This window comes from Papio anubis, chromosome 11, assembly GCF_008728515.1.
Source record: "Papio anubis isolate 15944 chromosome 11, Panubis1.0, whole genome shotgun sequence".
In the NCBI taxonomy this organism is placed as follows: Eukaryota; Metazoa; Chordata; class Mammalia; order Primates; family Cercopithecidae; genus Papio; species Papio anubis.
The window spans coordinates 29,477,153-29,502,918 of NC_044986.1; the positions used below are offsets into that span (position 1 = coordinate 29,477,153).

General features: G+C 41.9%; 1 protein-coding gene across 9 annotated transcripts in view; it reads left to right on the forward strand.

The window, feature by feature from the left end:
* The window catches only part of STN1 (STN1 subunit of CST complex), a 94,458-nt gene that overhangs the window by 12,959 nt on the left and 55,733 nt on the right, over window positions 1-25,766 (forward strand). For 5 of the 9 annotated variants that reach the window (XR_002524424.1, XR_001891528.3, XM_009215311.4 and 2 more), the window contains exons 1-4: window positions 7,140-7,881; window positions 14,737-14,832; window positions 20,053-20,118; window positions 24,977-25,138. Coding sequence is in view for 7 of the 9 variants with exons in the window: in XM_009215311.4 (XP_009213575.2) it covers window positions 7,749-7,881; window positions 14,737-14,832; window positions 20,053-20,118; window positions 24,977-25,138 (457 nt within the window). In the remaining 2 variants the exon portion in view is untranslated. Of the gene's footprint in view, window positions 1-7,054; window positions 7,882-14,736; window positions 14,833-20,052; window positions 20,119-24,976; window positions 25,139-25,766 lie in introns of those variants that run through there. The other 4 variants (XM_009215304.4, XM_003904219.4, XM_009215305.4 and 1 more) reach the window with 3 other exon arrangements.

Here is a 25,766-nt window from a genome sequence, read left to right on the forward strand (position 1 = left end):
GGCACATGACAGTCTGAAAAGCAGTTATGCTTGAAAATGACTGAACTCCAGGTAAGAACAGTGAGCATCTAATGCATTTGACCTGGGGCTTCTCTCATTCCTCTTGCTGCCCCCAGCTTGATTAATGTAGATGTTCTATCTGGGAAGGGCAAGCTGTCAGTGCAAGCAGCACCTCTACCACAGTCAAAGCGGCTCATTCAATTTGGAGTACCCATTCCTAAAGGGAGAAATGAAGAGCACGGAAGTAATAGTTATACAGATTATTATAAAATCATCTATAATAATTTTCTTCTCATTTCTTATCTAACTTTTTTCAAACACATGAGATTGTATTAAGCAATAATTACAACATTGTATTGCTGTGTTTATAACATATAGATGTAAAATATATGAAAACAATAGCACAAAGAAGGAGGGAGGGATAGAAGAATAGTGAAGCAAAATTTTTATGTTTTTCAGGAATTAAGTTAGTATTAATCTGAAGTACATTATGGTAAATTAAGATATATATTGTAATTCTTAGACTACAATCTCTGAGAAATAACTAAAACTTTTTTTTCAAAATTCAGAGTAATTCAAATTTTACCCTAAAGATATTTAATACAAAAGAAAAGAAAAAAGGAAAGCAATCAAGGATTAACCGATTAATAAAAAAGAAAGTTGACATATAGAAAACAAATAGAAAAATAGCAAATATATATCTAACCATATCAACAATTACATTAAATGTGAATGGTCTAAATACCCCAATCAAAATGCAGAGATTATTAGACTGGATAAAAAAACAAAAGCCAACTATATGATATCTATAAGAGGCTTAGATTCAAAAACACAACTAGATTGAAAGTAAGAGGATGGAAAAAGAGACACCATTCAAAGAATAACTATTAGAGGACTGAAATGGTTATATTAATATCAGACAAAACAGACTTTAAAACTAGAAATATTACTAGAGACAAAGAGGAACATTTCATAACAATAAGAGTCAGTACATGAGAAAGACATAACAATTAGAAATATATGTGCCTTTAACAACTAAGCTCAAAATACATAAAGTAAAACTGACACCTATCTCAGAGATAACTCATATGAAGGAGGGGGAAAAGTTGCTGTCCTCTGATTACTCCAACTCAGGGCCCCCACTTCATGCTGCTAAATTATACAGCATTTATCATGACATATTGTAATTGTCTGTTTACTTGTTTGGCTCACCTGGAGCCTTTTTTCCTTCTGTATGCCCAGGATAAAGTAATGTTTTCAGTCTGCCCAGCAGATATAGAACAGTTGACTTTTGTAATCAATTAATTAATAAGTGAATGGTATCCTAGGCAGACGGGGAGAAGCAAAAGACAGCGTGGCATATTGTAGGAACTGTAAGTTGTTCCAAATAACTTCAGTTGTGTATTCCAATGTGAACTACTGTATTTAAACTATTCATTGGATTTAAGTCCAAACTTATTTGGCCGAACTTTCATCGATATTTTGAGGATGTATTCTTTAGGACAGCATTGGAGAGATGATGGCCTGAAGTGTAGGATGGCTATGAGGGGCTGATGGGAGATGAGCCTAGAGAGGCCAGGCCAGGAGGAACTTGGTAGGAAATGCTGAGAGATTTGAACTTTGTTCTGCAGACCACATAAAGCCATTGAAGTATTTCAGACAAAGGAGTAACATAGTTTAATTTGCACTTTATAAGGCTCACCTTGGCAGTAGCATAGATGATGAATTGGAAGAAAGCCAGGCTAAAGGCAGAGAAACTAGTTGGAAGGTAGGGTCAGTAACCCAGGCAATAAATGATAAAAGCCTGGGCTCAAGTTATGGCAATGGGAACAGGGAAGAGAAGCTAAATTAAGAAAACACATTTAGAAAACAGAACTGACAGGTCTTCATGACTAATTACATTGTAGGGCAAAAGAGAGGGAGGTGTCCTTGAAACATTCCAGGTTTCTGACTTAGACAATCGGCAGGTGGTGGTGACATTCATCCTGACTGAGAAGGGAGAAACGGGGAAGAGGTTTACTTTGAGGTACCCAGGAGAGTCCAGTTGGAAATTCACATGGGGGACTCAGGACAGTGTTCTGGGCTAGATGTGAAGAGTTGAGAGTCACAAGAAGATTGTTTCCATTGAAGTCATAGGTTTGGATAAGGCCACTCAGAGAAAGTACATAGGGTAAGACGGGAAATGAGCAGGAGATTGAACCTTGGGGAACATCAACATGTAAGAGATAAACAACAGAAGAGGACACTGAGAAGGAAGAAACAGAGGTAGTAGAAGGGAAACCTAAAAGGTGAAAAAACCCATTAGGAAGCCAAGGTGGGACAGAGAGAAAATATGTCAAATCAACATCAAAAACTAGTAAATTAGGGAAAAAAAAGATACAGAATGATAAGGAAAGAAAAGTATTCATTGAATTTGAATCTGCTAAGGTTATTGTGAGTCTTAGGAAAGCAATGTCAGTCAAGTGGTGGGCTGTGGTGGGGTGGGTTGAAGACCAAAATAAGCCAAATTATGGTAGGTTGAATTAGAGACCCACCACAGAGGAGTGTAGATGGGAAGCATTTAGGACTCTTCCAAGGAGCTTTTCTTTGAAAGGAGATGAGAGTGAGCTGGAGGGCAGTAGTTAAAGGGGAGAAGGGGGTCTTCAGAGAAGCTGTTTTTGAAAAGTTTGGATGAGGTTAAAGAGAGCAGGAGAGCATGCTTATGGGCCAAGGGGAAGCCAGAGAGAGAGGGAGGATGACATCATAGGGGATTGAGCAAGGTTGCTAAGGAGGCAGGAGGACAAGTGATACAGATGAGACCCACTGCATTAGACCCAGAAATGTTTTCTTATTCTAGTTTCTTCACCACCAGTTGATGAATATCCGTAAGACACAATTTTTAGGATAGATTTAGTAAATTGGATTGAGAATACTTCTTACACATTTTTGTACCCCCCACCATAGTACATTAGATGTGGCAGGTAAACCTACAATTCTCTTTTATTTTTTTGAGACAGAGTCTTGCTCTGTTGTCTAGGCTAGCATGCAGTGGCATAACTACAGCTCACTGCAAGTTCAGATTCCTGGGCTCAAGCGACCCTCCCACCTCAGCCTCCTGAGTAGCTGGGACTACAGGTGTGCACCACCACGCCCTGCTGATATTTTTCTTTTTTGTGGACATGGGGTTTCTCTATGTTCCCCAGGCTGGTCTTGAACTCTTGGGCTCAAGCAATCCTCCCTCCTTGGCCTCTCAGAGTATTGAGATTATAGGGGTAAGCCACCACATCCAGCCTGACTACAATTTTTAAATTCATTAAATCATTCCTCTGATGAATAATTAACAACCCCCGTTGTTTACAGGGAATACAGGTAGAAGCTAGCTCAAGTCCTTCAGAATTTGGCTAAAATCTTGGCCTCCAGCTGGCTTCCACTGCAGCCTCCCTCTCCAGTCAGTTGTGTTGGCAGTGTTGGCTCCCTCTGCTGTGTTGGCTTGCCCAGGAACATGACTCGCCCATCCTTCTGCCTTTGCCCTGCTCCCACTCCATCACTGTATCACAGTACCCTTTTCACATAGAGTGAGACTAAGACTAAAATCCAAACCAACCATGGCCTACAAAGTTCCTTGGATCTGCCTCCTGCCTATCTCTCCATTGCATATGCAACCACTCTCCCCACTCTCTCTTCTGTTCCTTGAACAGGAAAGCATTTTGCTGTCTCCACACAGTGGCCCTTGCTTTGACTGCTGCCTAAAATGCTCTTTGCTTAGCTCTGTGTGGCTGACTTTTTTACCCTTCAGGTCTCAACCTGACGTCACTTCATCTAAGCACTGAGAACAATTTGTTTATTGTCCTTCCACTTTCCCCCGACAGAATGGAAGCTCCATAAGGGCTGGAACCCCAACCCCACTGTCTTGTCTCTTATCCTCAATGTCTATTACAGTGCTTGACAAATGCCTTTAAAATATGCTTCATGAATGAAGCATGAATGAATGAACAGCTCCTCCATAATCTCAACACCTAGCTTAAATCCCACCTCCATAGTAAATATGAATAATAGCTGACATTTATTTAGTGCTTACCTTGTTCCAGTATTTACATATATTATCTCACTTAATGAGGTCCCTCCATTTACCTCCTGTAACTCATACAGTAATTACCCATGCTACTCCTTTCATATTGAATCACAATTTAGCCTCTTACTTTGCTATTTATTACATGCATCACTCTTTTTACTCCGGTGGCATAATTACTGCTCCTCCACAGCCCAGTGCCAAAGCACACAGAGAGAGCTCAAGATATGCTGAATGACTGAAGATGTCCCTGCCCCCTGCCTGCCATCCCTGGGGTTATAATAGTAACATAAAAAAATGTTGAGAGATTATTTTTATCATGTCAAAGATAAGCACAGTCAGACTTTAGTTAAAGCAGTGAAAACACTACTGAATAACTACTGACAGTAGGGGAAAGAGCTGAGTTCCCTTCAGATTCATAGAGAGGTCACCAGGCTTTTTAAAGAGAAAATGAACTGGGGGGCAGTGGGGCAGGGAAGAATTGCAGGTGCCTAAGAAGAGTCTGCAAAGTGAAAAAATTACAAAAAATGGGAAGGGAGGGGACCAGTCCATATGAGACCCATCTAGGCTCGCTAACTGGTGCTTATTGGAGTTAGGCTCCTACCCTGCCAACAGAGGCTAGGAGACAAGGCCTTGTCTTCAGGTGTTCGCTGGAACAAACAGTAAATTCCTTTGGCAGCCTTGAGTTTTCTCAGGCAGGCACTTTAAAGGGATCTAGGGTCATTCCAGGAATGTAGCCTTGAGCTGTTTGAAACTATGTAGCACTTGTTCATGTCTTTATAGGCCAAAGTTGAGGACAAATTGAGAAGAGGACTCAAGGAGCCCAACTAGAGTTTGGTCAAAGAGAGAATCTTTCGTCAACTGTAAACTCCAAACAGAAAATCTAATCCACTTTGCAAGTGGACAAACTCAATTCCACCTGTAAAGATGTCAAAAATGTTTAAAACATGATAGTTTGAGCTTTGAGGTATGAGATATCCAGTTCAATCCCCTCATTTTCCAGAAGAATTTGTTTAAAACCTTAACTTTCTAGAAAGAATTGTCTGTTCTGTCACAAATGCTTCAAAACCAAGTTCACAAGTTTCACATTGAGAAGCTATAAGAATGGGTTCCTAGCATTACATCTTAACTGCTGGGTTTTGAAATATCTGCTTTGCAGTGTTGCAGAATTCCAGTTGGAGGAGCCCTGCAGTGTTGAGGATTTTAGGAGTCCCTTCATACGTGTCCAGGCGGTGGCTTGGGGAATCTGAAATCTGTGTTGATGGAGACTAAAGGGAAGAGGATCCTCCCAAATTCCTCTAAATGCTTCTGCAGCCTGGAAATTCTGTTCTACATTTCATCTTAGGTTTCAGTTACAACCTACTCCTTCAGGTTTGGGGCTCAGATCAAAAGGAACACCCCTTAGGAATCCTCCCTTCATTGTAAAAGATGACATTGGGACATTCTGCTCTGCTTGTACCACCTGGGTGTGGTCCTTCCCAAGGCTGGCAGTAAGTGTGGCGTCCGGAAGGGCTCTTATATCCAACACTCTACTCTGGAGAGCCATGAGCGTTATTCCTGAAATCATCTCAGGCTCTGACACCCAATAGTGATTTCCTCCTTTGGGTTTCACGCTGGAGCAGATGTGTACAGTCAGGAAAATGTCACCCAACCTGTCTCTCCCCATCTGGCAGGTCGGCAGTCTGCACACTGCCCCACTGGGCATGGAGTTGTTACAATGGCCCAATCTCAGCTCATTGCAACCGCTGTCTCCCAGGTTCACGCGATTCTCCTGCCTCAGCCTCCCGAGTAGCTGGGATTGCAGGCACACACCACCACACTCGGCTAATTTTTGTACTTTTAGTAAAGACAGGGTTGGTTTCCGTATGTTGGCCAGCCTGGTCTTGAACTCCTGACCTCGTGATCTGCCCGCCTCGGCCTCACAAAGGCTTGAGCCACTGCGACCAGCCGGTGTCTTCTCTTATTGAATCTTAAACCCTACATCCCCTACTGTTCATTGCAGTAGAATCTGGGCAACGTATTTTACCAAGGACTCTTTTTTGAGCTTCTTAAATGGCCGGGGAGGTAATTAAATCCCATGGGTCTAATGACACACACATTTTCCATTCCAGCGGCTCCAAGTTCCTTCTCTGATAAATAGTTTAGCAATTATCTCTTTGGCCACTACCTGCCTCCCCCGGGAATGGTCTGCCAGGGTGATCTGTACTCCCCTGCCATTTTCCAGAGTCTCTGTAAATTAGGAAGAATTCCTGATGTCTCGAGTAACGTAGCTCTTTATGGGAGTGGAACGTGGCTCTCTTTCCTCACTTTAAAATAGAAATTCTGGAGACTAAGCACCATCAAGGTAGCCATGATTTACCAAAATGCCAGCTTTTCAAAGTTCTTAAGTGCACAACCTTCCAGACTGTAGACCGAACAAGGGGAAAGGAGACAAAATGTATTGTTATGATTTTGCACGGCTAGTCTCTGGCAGAGTCAAGACCTCACATTCACTTGAGGGCTCAAATTTAGATAGTGACATCTCCAAGTGAAACTACAGAGTCCTAAGTGTGTGTGTCAGGTCACTTGCTAACTGTAAATGAACATTTAAAATATGTCACAATGCACTCGTGGCACGGCTTACTTTTTGTCTGTTTTACATATCAGGTATCAAAAAGAAAAATAGTCTGATCCTGCCCCAACCTCTAGAAGGCCCAGGTTCAGGGTCCCGCCACCAGCGGGAGGAGGGGTGAAAGGTGACTAGAAGGGTGGCGTCAGAATTGCAGGAATTTCAAGGTCGGCTCCTAGGCCTCAGCGATGGAGGATAGGACGAAGGCGGGGGCTGCAGCGCTGTCTGAGCCAAAAGTACGCCGCGCTGAGGCTGGGTATGGAACGGGGCGGGGCTTCGGCTTGATGGGGCTGGCGGATGGTTGGGCCGCGGCGGGATGAGGCGGGGCTTCGGGTGGGACGGGGCGGGACTTCGGGAGAGATGGGGAGGAGCCGTGGCGAGGCGCTGCAGAAGAAAGGAAATGCGCTGGCGGGGAGACCGGGGTTGGTCCCCGGCGGGGCCGGGGGCGGGCTCAGGCCGGAACTTCAGAGGCGACCTCAGCCAACTGCTCTTGCGCCGGGCGGGGCCGTCGCCGCCAGCGGCTCGGAGCGCCGGAAGCGCAGAGTTTCAGGGTTCCTGGAGCTACAGGAGGCGGGAGGGGTTGCAAGTGGGTCCATTTTTTTTGGTATCATTTTTCGTCCTTTTCTTGGCTTATCCCCAAAAGCGGAAAGTTTAGGGCAAAGCGACAATCAGACCCATCCACTGTGCCCCAACACGTGCACGGCTGCGAGGGCGCCCGTTCCTCCCGGGACCCCAAGCGGTTTCTGGTACGCCTGTATGGACGTATCTTCCCAGAGTGAAAGTTGATGTTTAGCCATTCCGAAGTTGGTGCTTTGTGGGAAGGAGAACAGCGGGAGAGCCGTAAGGAATGCAGGCGTCTTAACGCGAGGAACGCCTCTTAACACGCCCCGTGACATGGAGTTTGACAGGGCCCTGGATCCCTGCGTTCACCCCTCCTGGAGTCCTGGACGCCCACCTAGGAGCAGCGTCAGGGCCGTGCCACTTTGACCCACGTTAAACGCATTGCATCCTCATTTCTGTGTCCTGTCTAGATGCTTGACTCAGTGATGCAGAACTTTCAGGGTTAGCTGGAAGCCACAGCCCAGCCTCTTGATGCAGCCTGGATCCAGCCGGTGTGAAGAGGAGACCCCTTCCCTCTTGTGGGGTTTGGATCCTGTGTTTCTAGCCTTTGCAAAACTCTACATCAGGGATATCCTGGACATGAAGGAGTCCCGCCAGGTGCCAGGTATGTGGCTGGCCACCCTGGGATGCCCTGGGCTGCGTCTGCCCCCCTTTCCCAAAGTCTCAGAAAGCTGGGATTAGAGGCTTTTAGGAGAGCCTTCCCTGCTGCAGGCTTTGAAAGTGACCTAGCCTGGGCCTTCGCATGAGTTCATTTATTTGGAAGGTTAAAAAACAGTCTAAATCTTTTTTTTTTTTTTAAGTAGGTGTTTGGGGGAGTAACATTTGTACTGAGGTTTTTACCTCCATTTAGGGTCTTTCATACTTGAAAATGCTCATTTGTTTTTCTTTGGCCCTGCTCCTGTTGGAGAGATCGCTAGGCCAGATATTCTTAGGCCTGGCTCCTTTCCTAAATGTGCCACTTACCTGGCCGGGCTTGTGACTCACCTTCTGCAAAGTTTGGGTTTCTTTGTGAAAATGGAGCTTAACCCTGTGTAATGGAATCTTTTGATTCCTGATATATAATGGGGGTTTGTTTTCTTTTGAATTAAGCAGAATCAAAATATTATAAACTCCCTGAGAGGAAGGACATCATCTGTCTTGTTCGCCTGTGTAATCCCAGGGCTTAGAACAGTGCCTGGCATATAGTGCGCCCTCAAATAGAAATAGCTGTTGAGGCAGAAAGGCATTATACATGTAAAGTTTAAATTTTTTTTTTTTTTTTTTAGAATAGTGGCTACTAGAGATAGGCTTATCATAACTAAAAATATAACAAATGTAGTTTGGGGTGGATTTAAATAATTCACGTAGCTGTCTAACAATTCACAAATAGTTTGGGGTGGATTTAAATAATTCACGTAGCTGTCTAATAATTCACAAATAGCCACGTGTTTACTGTGCTATTTGAGAAGTTTGGTTAAACTTTCTGTGCTATTTTGAGTGAAGCTTTCCAGTCAAGGGCCTTCTGAATAGAAAACTATGAGTTAGAAGTAGTCAAGAATCTCAAGCATCCACAGTTTTAATGAGATAAGGTTTTGTTTGTTTCCAGTTAAATGTACAAATATATTTGGATGACCTTATGCTAATGACTTTTGTACAGATTTTTCGCCACGCCTTTATTTCCTAATTATTGTTGGAAATGGTCTGTTTTTTTCCCTTGGAAGGCAGCCAGCCTCCTCCACAGTTTTCCATATTCCAGTCTGGTATTCTTCATAGCTCATCTCTTCAGGAAGAAATTAATTCACACCAAATTCTAGGCTTCCTTGCTTAATGATCTTCTGCAGGTGAGAAAACAGGTACCAAGGACATGACGGGCTTAACTCTCCCTGTAGGCAAAAGACTTTATGATGTATTGAAAACAAACCAACAAAACAGGACCAGTAATCTTTGATTTATCACTGGTGAGAATGTTTCCAAGGTGTTTTAAAAATGAAACCTTATGGTTAAAGCAGACATCAGCTGACAGAGTGGATACTTTTAGACCTGGGGTGCCCAACCCCTGGGGCCACAGACCATTACTGGTACATGGCCAGTTAGGAACTGGGCCGCACAGCAGGAAGTGAGTGGTTGGCCAGTGAGCATTACTACCTGAGCCCCACATCCTGTCACATCAGCAGCGGCATGACATTCTTACAGGAGCGCAAACCTTATTGTGAAGTGCACGTGTGAGAGATCTAGTTGCGCACTCCTTAGGAGAATCTAATGCCTCATGATCTGAGGTGGAACAGTTTCATCCCCAAATCGTTCCCCCAACCCCCATCCTCGGAAAAATTGTCTTCTACAAAACCGGTGTCAGAAAGGTTGGGGACCACTGCTTTAGACCATACCATAGTGTTCTGGGGGGTGCGGAATTCCACTCCTAGGTTTTTGTTTTGTTGTGTCTGGTTTCATTTACTATAAAGACAAAACTTTTGACTACGTGAAATTTAGGATTGTTTAAACAGCAAAGAATATCTTAAACAAAATAACAAAGAGAAACCCCAAAAATGATAAAATATGAAATGAATGTGTTGTATGATAAAGAATTTCGCTGACCTTTGCCGTTGGTTCCTGAAGGGTAACATCTAAATTATTATAGTTTCCTGAGTGACAGGAGCATCATCATTATTCATCATGGCCTCTCTAACCACACTTGAATTTATGCGAATCAGGTGGTTCATGCTGGATCCCTAGATAGTTTGGGATGGGGGCTGTCTATGCCCAAAAGACCAGCTGTTTGATTAGAGAGTTGGGGTTTTGAGCCAGATCATATCAGTCTGACTCTTTGGGAGGGGAGTGGGGCTGGAGATTGAGTTCAGTTATGTGGTCAGTAATTCAGTTAGTTGTACCTACCTTATGAGACCTCAGTAAAAACTCTGGACACTGAGGGTCAGATGAGCTTCCCTAGCTGATAATCACGTGTTGGTGTATCAGGAGGTGATGTGTCGAGGACACAGAAGCTTTGTGTTTGTGCCCTCCCAGACCCTGCCCTGGGCATTTCTTCGTTTGGCTGGCCCTGATTTGTATCCTTCATGGATAAAACTATAATCATAAGTATAGCACCTTTCTGAGGCCTGTGAGTCATTCAAGCAAATTATCAAACCTGAGGGAGTATTGGGGACCCCCAAACTTATAACCAGTTGGTCAGAAGTACAGATATCCTGAGGACCCTCACAAAATTTGGGACTCATAACTTAAGTGAGGGCAGTATTGTGGGGGACTGTGCCCTTCACCTGTGAAATTTAACCTAACTTTGAGTAGTTACCATCAGAATTGTATTGCAAAATGATTGCGAAATGTCAGCTCCCCAAAATTTGAATTTAGAGTTAAACTAAGAAAAATACTGTGAAATTTGATTGTGGTGATATTTAGATTTGTGGATTTTTTTTGTTTTTTGTTTTGGCATTAAAAAAAAGTAGCCCAGGTACAGTGGCTCATGCCTGTAATCCCAGCACTTTGGGAGGCCAAGGCGGGAGGATCACTTGAGCCCAGAGTTCAAGACCAGCCTGGGCAACAAAGTGAGACCTCGTGTCTAATTTTTGAAAAGCAGTACCAAGGCTACAGTAAGCTGTGATTGTACCACTGCCTTCCAGCCTGGGCAATAGAGCAAGACCCTGTCTAAAAAAAAAAGTGTATTTTTAATAATAGCTGATAACATACAGAAGTCATATTTATTGTTTTAAATATCTCTATCTGTGTCAGACTTTAATGATGGATTAAATAATAGTGACTTGTTTATTTAAATCAGCATATAATACTTATCCTATTCTAGTGGGTACAATGAAGTGGAAATAATATATCTGTAAGAATTACATTAAATCTGGTTGAAAAAGATTATCTTAGGTGTTTTAACACTGTCAAACATAAATAACATAGCATCAATTAAATAACAGCAATTAAACTAAAAAGAGAGCAATCAAAAGTACTTTTAAAAAGAGAAAACAGTCAAATGTCTTGCTGTGGTTGCAGACGTTCAGGGTTGGCTGCTTGAAATCTGAATCAACCTGCCTGTGACCCTAGATCCCTGAACCCTTATAGCTCGACCCTCCTCCTTCTTGGGGGCCTGATGATCCAGGGGATCCTCTGATGCTTTTAGACCTCTGTGGGCTGCATGTGGAACAGCAGGAACACAAGGGCCACTTGGGAAAGGCTGGAACATAAACTCTGTTATCTAGTATTTGTTACTGTTTTCTTTTCTTAGTTCATTGAGCTTTCTCTCAGTTGACAGAGCAGCCGTCCAATTTTCTTGAGCTCTCTTCTTATAGAAGATTGCTTTGATAGAAGAAAATGGCTCTCTAATTCTTTTTTCCATGTCTTCAGTCGTCTTCTTGTAGATGCTGTGCATCTGATACGTGTAGTTCATGTTTCTATATACTTGAAGAAGTTTCTTCTTTCTAAGCAGTGTATTTCCTCCTCAGTTGCTTTTCTCTGAGTTTTAAAATTCAAACTGTCTGTTAAATTCTTCTGATCTTTTTCTCCATTGTTCTGTGATGCTTTTAAGTTTTTTTTTTTTTTTTTTTTTTTTTTTTTTTTGCATCAGCCGCTTGGAACTGGAAAGATTTTGTCGCATCTTCATCTTGAGTGACCGTGTCTGTCCTTAAAGGCAAGTCATTGTTGTCAGTCTGTGAGGTGAAAATTCACAGGACCCACTTTTCTGTCCTTTTTCAAGAAAGTCTACTGTGTCCACAAGTGAAGACCTGTTCAGATTTTTATTAAGTGTTGCCACACACAAAGTTTGTAGCATTGGATGACTGGCCTCCATCAGAGGTGACTTGAGGACTTCATTGGCTTGTGCCGTTAGCCCAGTCTTCTCAATGCCTTTCCCATAGACTTCAACCCAGGAAGAATACCTTTTGTTCCACTCTTTTCCCGATCTGAAAGTGTTTTTGCTCTTTATTAAAACCACGACAGTGGTACATGCTAGGATCTCCTTGGAGACCCAAAGAATCCTGGGACTTTCAGACATCACCAGCAGAGCATCCTGCTGCTTCTCGACCAATTGGAAAGACATTTTGGTGGCGGACAGCTGGCCCTCTGTGGGTCCAAAGGGCTCTGCTTTCTGCCTGTGATTGCCTATGTGCTGTGGGCCACAACAAACCCTGTGGAGTGTCTGTCTCTAATACAAACAAGTACTTGGCAGCCAGGATAGATCATCACATAGGCCAGGGGAGGGAGAGGCCAGCCCTGTTCTATAAAACAGTTCTCTCTAACTTTACTCTGCTCAGTGTACAAATAGTGATACAGAGCATTTGGAGAGGCAGAAAGGGCTGAGTGCAGCCAGAGATCAGCCTGGAGCTCAGGCCACCTGGCCCTGCAGCAAACCTAGACCACCAAAGCAGCACCATGCCTCAGCCCTGCTCTGCACACAGGCATTCCAAGGCAGAGTGGTGGGGTGTATGGCAGTAGAGTTGGCATCCCTGGGTGAGGTTCATTTTCCTGGTTTAAAGTTTGCTTCTGCCGTAAGGAAGCCTGCCGTTGACTACACAGGACACAGGGATCTCCCTTCTCTGCAGGCTCCCTGTCCTTTTGCATTTGGTCAGTGCAGGCAGGCAGGGGCAGAGGACTGAAGATCTCATCAGTGGTGTTATGGAAAAGACTAGGTTTCAATTGTGAAAACTTGGGAGAAGCCGGTTGGAACTGGCTACATCTTAGGATTTTATGGCCGTGGTGCGGTGGCTCATACCTGTAATTCTAGTGCTTTGGGAGGCCGAGAGTTTGATTCCAGCATGGGCAACAGAGAGAGACCCCCACCTCCATAAAAATGTTTAAAAATTAGTTGGGCTCCTGCTTGAGACCAGGAGTTGAGACTGCAGTAGGCTGTGATTATGCCACTCGGGCAACAGACTGAGACCCAATCTTTAAAAAAATCACAAGCAAAAACATGGATTTTCAGTGGAACCACTTTGTCTCCATTCAATTCAAGTTTTCCTGCATGGGGGTGACTCTCTTTTGGGGGTGACACAGTGACCCAGGCTCCTTCCCTCCTTGTTCCTGCCACTTCAGCTCATGCCTGCAAGGTTGAGCTGAAAGGTTATCTTTAGAAGCATGCCTCTGTGGAGGGAGGGGGTCTGGCTTGTGGCTAAATTTGCCACCTCTTGTTTCTTAAAACCACATCTCACTCCCCTAGTATCTCTCTGTAACTGAGGCTTAGAGGCTCTTTGTCCATTCTTTGGACTCTTCCTCAGTCCCTTTGTCTACAAGAGAAACAACCATCAGCAGAGGCCAGTCTGGGCGTTCTAAGGGGCATCGGGATTCAGGCCACAGGTCCCCCCATGAATGGAGAGAATAGAGGCTGTGACTAGGCTTCATGGTGAGGAGAAGAATGGCCAAATGCCTGAGGTGATCATTGTTTCTTAGTTTAGAATTCATGTATTTATTTTAAAAAGGACTTGACCGAGTGTGGTGGCTCCCAGCACTTTGAGACACCAAGGCAGGAGGATCGCTTGAGGCCAGGAGTTCAAGACCAGCCTGGGCAACAAAGTGAGATGCCCATGTCTAATTTAAAAAAAGGAAAAGGACATCACCACATAAAAGTTTATAACCTGTTTCTGAAAGTAAAGAATTTAGCCATCATGGGGGTGGGGGGAAGAGGCAGGAAAAGAGATTGGACAGGACTCTTTAGTTGCAGGTGACAGGAACACAGTGCACGCAGCTTAAGGTGAAGCAAGGAGCTCGGGTCAGGTTATTGAGGGACAGGCAGAAGGGAAACCCTGCAGGAGCCTGGACAGCCCTGGGACCATCAGGGACTCCCTGCTCTGAGCAGCCCCTCTGTGTCCTGGCCCCACGCCAGAAGAAAGCCTCTGGGTATCAGGGGGTAGGTTCCCTCTCAGCTTTCTCCGCTGGCAGGAAGTTGCCTGCCGCCATCTGTAGCCTAGGTTTTGAAAACAGAGCTATAAAAAGAGAAGTTTTGGAGTTGTAACCTGGCCCCAAAGGGTAGTGTTTTGTAATCTACTTACTGTCTTTTTTTAAAAAAAAATGCTATTGCCAGTTCAAAGAAATGGCAGCTGATTTCTTAGAAAAGCACTTGTTTAAAAAAAAAAAAAAAAAAAAGCCTTTCTCATGGTTTCCTCTCGCTTTCCTTCTTCTAGTTGCTTCAAATATAGTCCTGTGTTTGGTCCCCCACTATAATGACTGTTTTCAGGCCCCTTGTGAGCATTCTGCACAGAGGTGTATTCACCAAATCTAGTTGGACAGCACTGGTTTTCTCCCGTCTGCACTAGTACAAGCTTTAATGTCAAGCTTTCTACTTAGGACCTGTGAGGAAAAGACATTGGAATTTCTTGGGGCATTGTCATTTGTCAAGGACTGATTCTTAAGTCTAGAATTTCAGCAAACAGCATGGCATTGATTTTTTTTTACACCCCTTGCCCCCTACAAGTTAACATTTAATGAAGCAGAAAATGTGATCATACATTATGTTGACTTTGCTTTTTTTAAATTTTAGGTGTATTTTTGTACAATAGACATCCAATAAAACAGGTAGATGTCTTGGGAACCGTCGTTGGAGTGAGAGAAAGAGATGCTTTCTACAGTTATGGAGGTAAGAACAATTGTGTCTGAAATGAAGTTGATGTAGAAGGCTGACCCTTCTGGGCTGAAAGTTGGATTTTAGCAGCCCCAGCCGTTTAGAGTAGCTGGGGACCCTCACTAAGGGCATGTACTTTCTCTATGGGGTACCCCTTATAGCCCCAGACATGGGCTAAGAATAAAATGAGGCAATGGATAGGAATGATACTGATGAATTCAGTGAGGTGACAGCTGCTGAGACACTAGGACGTGGAAGAATTAAAATACAGCCCCCTAGGAGCACCGATGGACAGGGCGCAGGGGGGCGGGTACCTGATGCCCAAGGGTATATCTGTAAATAGCAAAGGGTGGTAATATATGGTTATGTGGATCACTTTAAAAAGCAACGACCAGATTAATGTTAAAGTAGATTCTTTAACAACACAGGAAGGTGTGAAAAATAATTTTAAAATCTTTATATCTAGAACAGTTAACAAAAAGCCTTTTGATACTCAAAGGGATAAATATCCATTATCAGAAAGTTTATTTTCCCTCATGATGACAGAAGCTTAATAAAGGGTTTCTATATTATGGACACTAGAGAATTGCTCACTTGTGATTTTAGTGTAATAGGTCCTTATTTTTTCATTGAGTTGATTTTTAAGCGTTTAAGATATTGCCTTGTACAACTCCAAGCTTCTCTGTAGTCAAGAGCCCAAGCTAGATATTTTGTGGAAAACTTAACTTTAAATTCCATACCTTTGCTGAAATTGACGTTGTCACTTTTTGTGCTATGCCTTGGATTTGTATTCTTACTCTTCTTGAGGAAAGATAGAAGGCAGTTGAACTTTGTGACCAAGAGCATTTCATTGGCAGTCCCTGCATGATTGATAATTTGTAGATACAATCTCATTACATTTCTTTACATGTACTCATTTTCCTGAAGAGTATTATTTTGTGCTTTTAATAAAATAATGTGAAAAATAAAAGCTCTCATTTTTTCTGCTTTTTCCCAGCATATGTGTGTGTGTGTGTGTGTGTGTGTATATATGTATAATTTTTTTGTTTTTAATTCTGAAAAGGATCACCTTGTCAGACATTCCCAAACTGAATCTCTTCTCTGCTTTATTTTGCCAAAGATATTGGTCTTGTTTTTCTCCAGACAACTCAACAAATATTTACTAAGTTCCTACAGTGTATCCAGCTGTGGGCAGTACACTGTAGTATAGTAGAGTGCTTCCTCTGCAAATGCCAACGGTGAAATAATAGCATCTTTCAATTTGCAAAGCACTTTTATATGCATGATTTCATATTATTCTACCCCTAGTCTTTTGAAATAGAAAGTACAGGTACTCATTTTGTAGATGAGAAAACTAAGGCTTCGTAACTTGCTCAAGATTCCACTGATGGAGATTTGTGGGTCCATTCTGTTTACTGACTCCAGTGTGTTCAGTGGTCTCCATATAACTCAGTTTGATTTTTCTCTCCTCTTTCTTTCTTCCATCCCCCACCCACCAAAAAATAAATAAATAAATAACTGCATTTGATTTTTAGTTTTCTGTTTTTCAGATCAAATAAATGAGGCTGTTTGAGGACTTTAAAATCCTGGCCCTAGAACCAGGCTAGATATTAAGCCTGCGCCTAAAGGAGCTTCACTTAACCCCTTTTCCCATTATAAAAAGATTAAGGCACTATGATTGCCTCTTCTCCAGTAAGCATTTCCCTCTGAGTGAGTGTCTGAGGAGCATGACATATCTGTGGGCTTCGGGAAAATAAAAAGCATCTGACTGCTGAAATTATTGAGAGTAGAGAGGCTTTTGCAACTTTAATTCTTGTGGAGAGCTGCCCCTCTCCTTGCTGTCCTCAGGCAGAACATGGCTTTTGGGCCACCTGCCAGGTGGCCACTCCCTGCTGTTCTGGGTTCTGCTTCCCTTGACTCACCACAGGCCTGTGCTGGGGGTGCTTCCTGCTCACACTGACTCATCCTGCAGCTGAAACAAAAGGCCAGTGGCCCAGGCGGTGCCGTGTAGCTGTGGAGTACGTTGTGCAGCACTGCAAGGGTGCCTCCATTCAGGGGCATTCCAGCAGCCAGACCTCTGGGCACCAAGGCACTCGGTCTGCTGGGAGAGATCACAAACCTGGTTAGTCCAGGGATTGGTGACAGTGCCCAGAGTGCACAGAACACTTGAAGCAACTCAAGCTTAGACCTAGAATGTTGGAAGGCTACAGTCAAGAACAGAATAACCTCACATTCTCTAGGACAAATGTTCATGTGCTAATTTTTTTTTTTTTTTTTTTTTTTTTTTTTTGTGGTCCAGGCTGGAGTGCAGTGGTGTGATCTTGGCTCACTGCAACCCCCTCCTCCCGGGTTCAAGTGATTCTCCTGCCTCAGCCTTCCAAGTAGCTGGGACTACAGGTGCTTACCACCATGCCCAGCTAAGTTTTGTATTTTTAGTGGAGACGTGGTTTCACCATGTTGGCCAGGCTTGTCTCGAACTCCTGGCCTCAAGTGATCTGCCCACCTCGGCCTCCCAAAGTGCTGGGATTACAGGCATGAGCCACTGCTCCTGGCCTGCTAATTTTTTTTTTTTTTTTAGCTTTCTATTATAAATCAAGTTTTCAACTGCAGAGAAGTGGTGTGCCTGGAAGTGTCATGCATTTTTTTAACGCAAAATGTCCTTATTCATTTTTTGGATTCTTAAAATGGTGCTTCCTCATTATAAAATAAAATTTCAAACTAGAGACAATTTTAATGAAGTATATAAAAATCATGTGAAACACTATAAATCAGGCAAAACAATGTCAGTGTTTGGGTGAACATCCTTCCTCATTCTAAACATGTTCCCAGTATCAAAGAAATATAGAAATGCCTGTTTCCTTAGTACTATTGTGCATGTTTCTTTCTCAGTGTTTCTGAAATTAGGCTTAACAGTCAACGTATACATTGAATGTGGGGTTCCTTCCCCATACTCCAAGAGAAACTGCTGTTAGTATTTAATGTCTTAAAATCATTTCTGTGAAAATACACTGTTTAATGTTGCACATAAATTGGATTATGTATTTCTGTTTTACAATGAGCCATGTATATCTTTTTATTCTCATATAGTACGTCATTGGAATTTTTTTAACCATATTTATAAACATTTAGGTATTTCCAAGTGTCAGTATTATAAAGAATACTACAGTGAACAGCCTTACATAAGATGTGTGTATCTGTGTACTTATTTTTGTTTTATCTGGAAGTAATTGTTAAGTCAAAGGATATGTACATTTAAAAACAACTTTGAGAGGCAGGGTCTCACAGTGTTGCCCAGGCTGGAGTGCAGTGGCTATCACCGGCACAATCGTAGCACACTGCAGCCTCAAACTCTTGGACTCAAGCAATCCTGCCTCAGCATCCCGAGTAGCAGGCATGTGCCACCGCACCTGGCTTACATTTCACAATCCGATGCATGTTTCCAAACTTGCTCATTAAGATTTAAATTTTAGAAATTTGTTACTAATTTATATTCCCACTATCAACATATGAGAGTATCAATATTTTTAATATTTGTCAATTTCATTGTTGATAAATTATTTATACTTGCTTTTTTTAGTGGTAACTAGTGAACTTAGCATAGTGACGTGTTTTTATTGGCCATTTACAGATCTTCCATGAATCACATATTCTTTTCTTTGCCACTTTTTCTCTTGTGATCTTGATCTTTTTCTTATTAGTTTATATGAGCTCTTTATTTATTTTTTATTTTTTGAAACAGGGTTTCATTCTGTTGCCCAGGCTGGAGTGCAGTGGCATGATCATGGCTCACTGCAGCCTTAAACTCCTGGGCTCAAGCAATTCTCCCCCCTCAGCCTCCCAAGTAGCTGGGACTACAGGCACATACCACCATGCCTGGCTAATTTTTAATTTTTTTTTGGTAGAGATGGAGTCTCACTGTGTTGCCCAGGCCGGTCTCAAACTCCTGGGCTCAAGTGATCCTCCTGCCTTGGCTTCCCAAAGTGCTGGAATTATAGGCATGATCTACCATGTCCAGCCTATGAGCTCTTCCTATATTAAATCATTGACCCTATCATTTGGAATATTGCTATCCAGTATTAGTTTTTAGGTGGTCAGACTTATCAGACTTCTTTAATGAGTTCTGATTTTAAGAGTCTGCTTAAAGAAGTCTCTCCTCACCCACTATAAACCCGGGGTTAAAGGTATTCACCCATATCTTCTTCTCATCTTAAATTTACCTCTTTTGTATTTAATGAAATGAAACCCATCTAGGATTTATTTTAGTATAGGAAGTACTCTTTTTGGCTTTTTCTTCAGCGTGGATTTAGGCCAGCAGTAAAAAATTTTGCCTTAGATTTCTTCAGGATTATGTGTGCTTTTACAACAGTCTAGTTGATGATTTTTTTTTTTTTAATTATGAGACCCACTGACCCCATGCTTAGCAACCTCTGTTTGAGTTTGTCAGAAATTAAGCAAAGAGAAATGCCTGTTATTCCCTAGCAAACATCTCCAAATTCCTCTATAGTTGTAAATATAACTGCAATGGGAATTGTTTGATTTTTTGCAAAAATTAGATAAACCAGGAATAACATAAGCCAGACTAGTACTGTTTTTGTGGCCAGGATATAATTATTTTCTATTATGAAAATAAAACGGTACCCTTCTGTGATGTGCTTGGCTTTCCTTACATCCCCTGCAGTGGTGAGGACTGGGCAAAAGATCTTTCACAAAGAGAAACCCAGGCCAAATGACTTGGAGCGCTTTGTCTTGGTAAGTCAGCACGCTAGCAAAGAGACTGTGACAGAAGGCTGCACCCTAAGTGCGTGTGCCTCTAACCACAAACCACACGATGCTCTCTTGTTTCAGGGTGGGAGAGAAAGGCTGATTTTGTATGTGAGCAGTCATTCAGTTTTTGCACTTAACTTCCCAAGGCCACCATTTTTAGTACAGAGGTGTAGACAAGCATCATGAGGGTACCCTTGAGGGTACTAATCATTAGTACCTTGAGGTAGGATAAGTGAAATGCTGACCATATCCCATTGGGCTTGTGTATTACATTGAGTTGTGCAGACAAGCAGTTTATACTCATATACAGTGAGAGGTTGTTTCAAAAGTGGAAGGAGAGTTTGATAAGGGATTTGCTTCTCCAGGCTATTGAAAGAGATCATCTTTCAGTATGGCTGAATGCAATGACAGTATGCTAATTCACCAGCCTTGCCCAAATCTCTCTTCTACCCTTTTACTTTTCTCTTGCAGTGGATGACAGCACTGGAGTTATAAACTGCATCTGCTGGAAAAAGTTGAATACTGAGTCTGTGTCAGGTAATTTTATTTGCCACATTCCTTTACTTTTCACCTAACTAATGGATTTTACTCAATGTAGTTCATCAAAACAGCTACAGGACTAAATTTTCACATTTATCTGCTGGTGAGTTACACTGATCTACCTGAAGCACTATACCCAGAGCTTTGGCTGCTCTGAAAACTGGTGCCATAGGAAAGCCACTTGCTTTTCTTTCTCCCATCTCTTTGGTGCTCACTTCTTCCTAAGCCTACAGGAATGTGAGTAGGTTACAGGGAGTTTCAGCAGTTCATTTTTACCATGCCCATTATTACATAAGTCAAGGCATCTTAGCCTAATTGCTAGCCAAGTCTGATTCCCCTTGTCCCAGCCATATCACTTGACCAGAGAACATTTTGATGACTGTTTCTCTCACATGGTTGCCACTAACTTCTGTGCTGCCATGGTCCAGATTTCTTGAAATCTCTGTGTTCAAACAAATAATACCAGGAATTCTAAGACTGAGAAGGTAAGATAGGATTCCTTTGGAAGTTATCCAGTAAGTAATATAAATTAAAAGAACTTTAAAATTGTATAGTGAACACATTGACTATAACTGAAACATTTGGTGTTGCTTGAATATATTTTCATAATTTTTAGATACTTTTTTTTTTTTTTTTTTTTTTAAAGACAGGTTCTCACTATGTTGCCAGGGCTGGTCTCAAACTCCTGGACACAAGTGATCCTCCTGCCACAGCCTCCCAAAGTGCTAGGATTACAGGCTTGAGCCACCACACCTGGCCCAATTTTTAGATACTTTTTAAAGTTAAGTTCATAATATGAAAGAATATCATGCAATATTGGTGATGGTTTTTGGTTCTAGAGAAGCTACGAAAACTGGAAGCTTGTTTTTTCTGTGGTTTACAACATATACAGTATAGTGCCATACACAGTGGGGTTATTCAGTAAACACTGTCTGCTCTAATATCTAGCATCTAGTATCTGTCTACTTGCATTATATATGATAAGAATATCTAATGCTTGGGGTCATTTCTTCTTTTTTGCCGTAATGTGTCAGAATCTCAGCTTTGTACTTTGACTGTACCGATCAATGGAATGCTCATTTGCTTAATTTTCTGATGTATTTACATTTAGAATTTGGCCATCAGTTTCATGTAACTTTGGAATTCTAATCCCTAATTTGGGAACATCTAAATCAATGGCATTGCTTTGGTGAGGAAGGTTTGTAGGTAGATTTAAGGGAGACCACATGTTTTTAGGCAGATATCTGATAGGCAAGAAATAAACCTGTGAGACAATCAGGTATCTGGATTTTTATGTATGTCTGAGGTGTTTTTCTTAATCTGTTTTGTGCTGCTGTTACAGAATACCTGAGACTGGGTGATTTTATAAAGAAAGAAATATATTTCTCATAATTCTGAAGGTCAGAAATTCCAAGATCAAAGTTTTGGTGTCTGGTAAGGTCCAGGTCCCCCCTCCAAGATGCAGCCTTGAATGCTGCATCCTCCAGAGGGAGGAGAACTGTTCCTCACATGGCAGAAGAGCACGAGAATGAGAACCACTTCTGCAAACCCATTTTATAGTGGCCTTCATTCATGAGAGTAGAGCTCTCATAACCTAAACACCTCCTGTTGGACCCCATCTTCCAACACTGTTGCATTAGGGGTGAAATTTCTAACACATGAGATTTTGAGGGGACAAAAACATTCAAACTTGTTTTTATCAAACTGTAGCAGTATTAAAATCATTTGCAGATTTTTGGTTGTTGTCACAATCTTCAGTCAGAAGGTGTAGTTTGAATATGCGTACTTGTTCTAGATGGAGAGTCAGCGAAGTTTTTCTGTAAAGGGCCATACTTTCTGCTTTGTGCACCCTATGATCTGTGTGTCTCTACTATTCAATGCTGCCATTATAGCGGAAAGTAACCACAGGCAGTACATAAGCAGATGGGCAGGCTGTGTTCCAGTAAAACTTTATTTTTAAAAACAGGGTGTCGATGGATTTGGTTCATGGGCTATAGTTTGGAGACCCCTGTTTTAGTCATTGTTTCAGTTTTCAAAATTAACTCTTTTTAAAGAAATAGCATCATCAGGAATATATAATTCTTATACGTAGTAATTTTTTAGATCAACAAAATGGCTATTAATACTGAGAGTCAGATTTTAAAAATATCAATAAGTAGATAAATGAATGAACAATCACAGTGGGTAGCCTTCATTTAAGATTGCTTTGCAAATATAACGAGAAGGTAAGAGTACAAGGAGAAAAGAAGAAAACCTAAAAATGGTTCTCATCGTCTTTAAATTGTTCCCAACTAGCCCATTCTCTCCTTTTTATTTAATTGCCCTTAGTTTAAAAGCTTTCCATTGGCAGGTGGCCAGCAAAGACTAATTTTTTAAACAAAATTTAGTCTGAGTCAAAATCATGTTCCAGTCCATTAAAGTGAAAGAATATAATATTAGCTCCTATAAATGTCACATTGAATGTACCGTTTGGACTTGGCCTATGAGCAAAGTTAAGATTTCCTGGCCCTGAGTATTAGAATGTTAAAGGGGATTTCTCTTTCATGATGGAATAGACGCTGAAAGTGAAGTTCTGTCGGGCTCCAGTCTTCTCATTATATTCATTAAATTACACAGCTTGAACCTCCTTTTGGCAATTTGGCTCACCCTTTAAGTGAAAGGTGGGCCTCTTGTTCTCAGGACAACCATCAGTCCGATCATTTCAGTGGTGCTACGTGAAGCATTTACTATCACCTATAATGTCTGCATAATGGCAATGAGATGTATAAATACCTTTAAAATTCAGCCTAGGTAGAAGAGGACCTGGGGATAGGGATGCAGATGGGACAGCCTTTTGAAAAAGTAGCAGTTGGGAATTTTTTGAAGAAACCCAGTAAGATCTGAGCAGCAGTAATGCTGATTGCATCCAGGTTCCTACCTATCACTTACTGAATGCACAGAGTTCTCTGTGCTCCCTACGTTGCTGTTTCCCTGGGTATAGTAGGTGTGTTCAAGGAAAATTAATGCCTCTGCACGTTACAGAGCCACAGTTGTCAAAATTGTATTAGGTTGATTTTGATGAAGGGCTTCTCTATGAAGAAATACAGAGAGTAGATCATCTTGTATAAAAACAGCCTCTTTTGCAATTTAAAAGCAAAATAAGATGTATGGAATAATTATGTATTTGTTAAGGTATTAAAAATCCAAATGACTGAAGCTGGTGTAGGAGTTGTGAGCATGCATGCATTGCTGACAACGTTGTCTAAAACAGGGGTTTGATCAGTTTATTCTGGCAAGCATTCTGACAGTATGTAATGAACTGTAAACCAGTTTGTAATTTTTTATCCAGTAATAGTCTCTAACGAAAGACCCCCAAAACACAAGATACTTTTTCTAGAAGGTTTAATTATTCATCATCACAAATAGCTTACGTTTAATTATTTCCTATAAATATGGAATTGTGCTAAGTGCAGAGTGTAAGTATTCAATTAGATCATGCACAACTCCTCTGTGTATGAGGTAGACTCTACTGTTACCTCCATTTCATAATTGAGGAAACTGAAGTATAAGAGTAGAAAGGAAACTGAGGCACAGTGAGGTGAAGCAGGTTAAGCAGCCTGTCCAAGGTTACACAGCTAGTAGGAGGTAAACTGAGATTCATTTCCGACTCCAATAGCCAAATGCCAATGGCTAAGCTATACTGTCCCTATACAGCGCTAGTGGAAAAAAACCAAAGTAAAAAATTATAAAACCGTACCTATAATCCCAGCTACTCAAGAGACTGAGGTGGGAGGATCACTTGAGGCCAGGAGTTCAATTCCAGCCTGGGCAACATAGCAAGACCCCGTCTCTAATAAACATAAAATGCTTGGCTGTGTAGCTTCTTTGGATACATATGTGTATTTGAAATTATGCTAGAAGAAAACAGAACACACAGTATTTTGCACCCACCAGCTGTAACTGGGAAATGTGAGTATCTTCCTGGGGCAGGCAGCAGAGAGTAAGGGATAAGTGGGATGGCTCTGGAGCTAGAGACTGCCTGGGTTCAAACCCCAGCCTTGTCTCTAACTAGCTGTTTTACTTTGGGCAAGTTGCTTGACCTCTCTGTGACTCAGTTTCCTCATCTCTAAAATGGGGCTAATAATAAGCAGGAGTGGTTGCGAGGACTAAATGTGCTAATACATTGTAAAGTCCTTAGAACAGCACCTGTAGTACCCAGATATTCGTGACAATTCTTCTTACTTAATACAATTTGGAAGTAAAATAGTGATAGAAGTTATTTAGAATTGAGTGTACATTGGGTTTTTTTCATCATGAAGTTGCTCAAGTTTATAGTTTTAAGTGGTGACAGAGAGAGAGAGAGAAAGTGTGAGTGTGCATGTGTGTGTGTGTTTGAGAGAGAGACAGAGAGATTAGCCTAGTTTCCCAACAGAGATGAGAGGTGAGAAATTGGGATGTTGAGCACTCAGGTGGGACAAGTCTCCTCACAAGGACATTTGAAAGGTTGTTTAAAGCTATTGCTACCACGCCTAGCTGAACTCATTGTACAGAATTCGTCTCAAGGCCATGCAGTGCCCTTTGACTGCACTGGCGATGCAGGGCAGGAAAGAAGGCCCTGGAGCCTGTTGGAACTTGCCCTCTGGACCTCAGTCTAGACTCTATTCCCTTCACCCCACTCTTGAATAATTACAGTTTATACCTTTTTCTCAGTGGAAGACTCCAAAAGGTTATGTGGATTTCCAGCAGTAGAAGAATTACTCAGAAGTAGAATAAATAAGCATATTGTGTTGGTCTTACCCTAAAACTGTCTCATAGATGTGGTAGAGTGATTATGTTATAACTTTTTCTCTTTCCCTCTGGCTCTAAACAACTACAGCTGCTCCAAGTGCAGCAAGAGAGCTCAGCTTAACCTCGCAACTTAAGAAGCTACAAGAAACCATTGAGCGGAGAACAAAGATAGAGATTGGGGACACGATCCGAGTCAGAGGCAGTATCCGTACATACAGAGAAGAGCGAGAGATTCATGCCACCGCTTACTGTAAGCGCAAGATATTTCTACCAAATTGGTGGTTTTTCTGGATGTGCATCCAGTAAACCTCTTGTTCAGCTGGAAGTCAAACTTTCAAAAAGTTCAGTTAAGATATAACTCTATTTAATGAGTGAATTACATCGTTTAACATGCTTTCTTTAGAAAATTAGCATTTCTTAATTTTATTTTGAAGACAGCTAATTATAATTTGGGAAAGAAAATGAATTATTTACTTTATATATGGTTGGCAAGTTTATTTGGATGACATAGTAGAGTTTCCAAAGCACTTTCAAGTTCAGAACGTCAGTGCATTAGGGCAGAATATGAACATTCTTCAAAATAATGGAAAGTTTTAAATTTTTTCTTTATTTATTTTTCTTTTTTTGAGACAGGGTCTCACACTACTGCCCAGGCTGTAATGCAGTGGCACAGTCACAGCTCACTGCAACCTCAAATTCCTGGGCTCAGGAGATTCTCCCACCTCAGCCTTCTGAGTAGCCGGAACTACAGGCATGCGCCACCACACCCAGCTAATTTTTTATAGAGATGGGATTTCGCCATGTAGCCCAGGCTGGTCTCAAACTCCTGAGCTCAAGAGATCTGCCTACCTCAGCCTCCCAGAGTGCTGGGATTACAG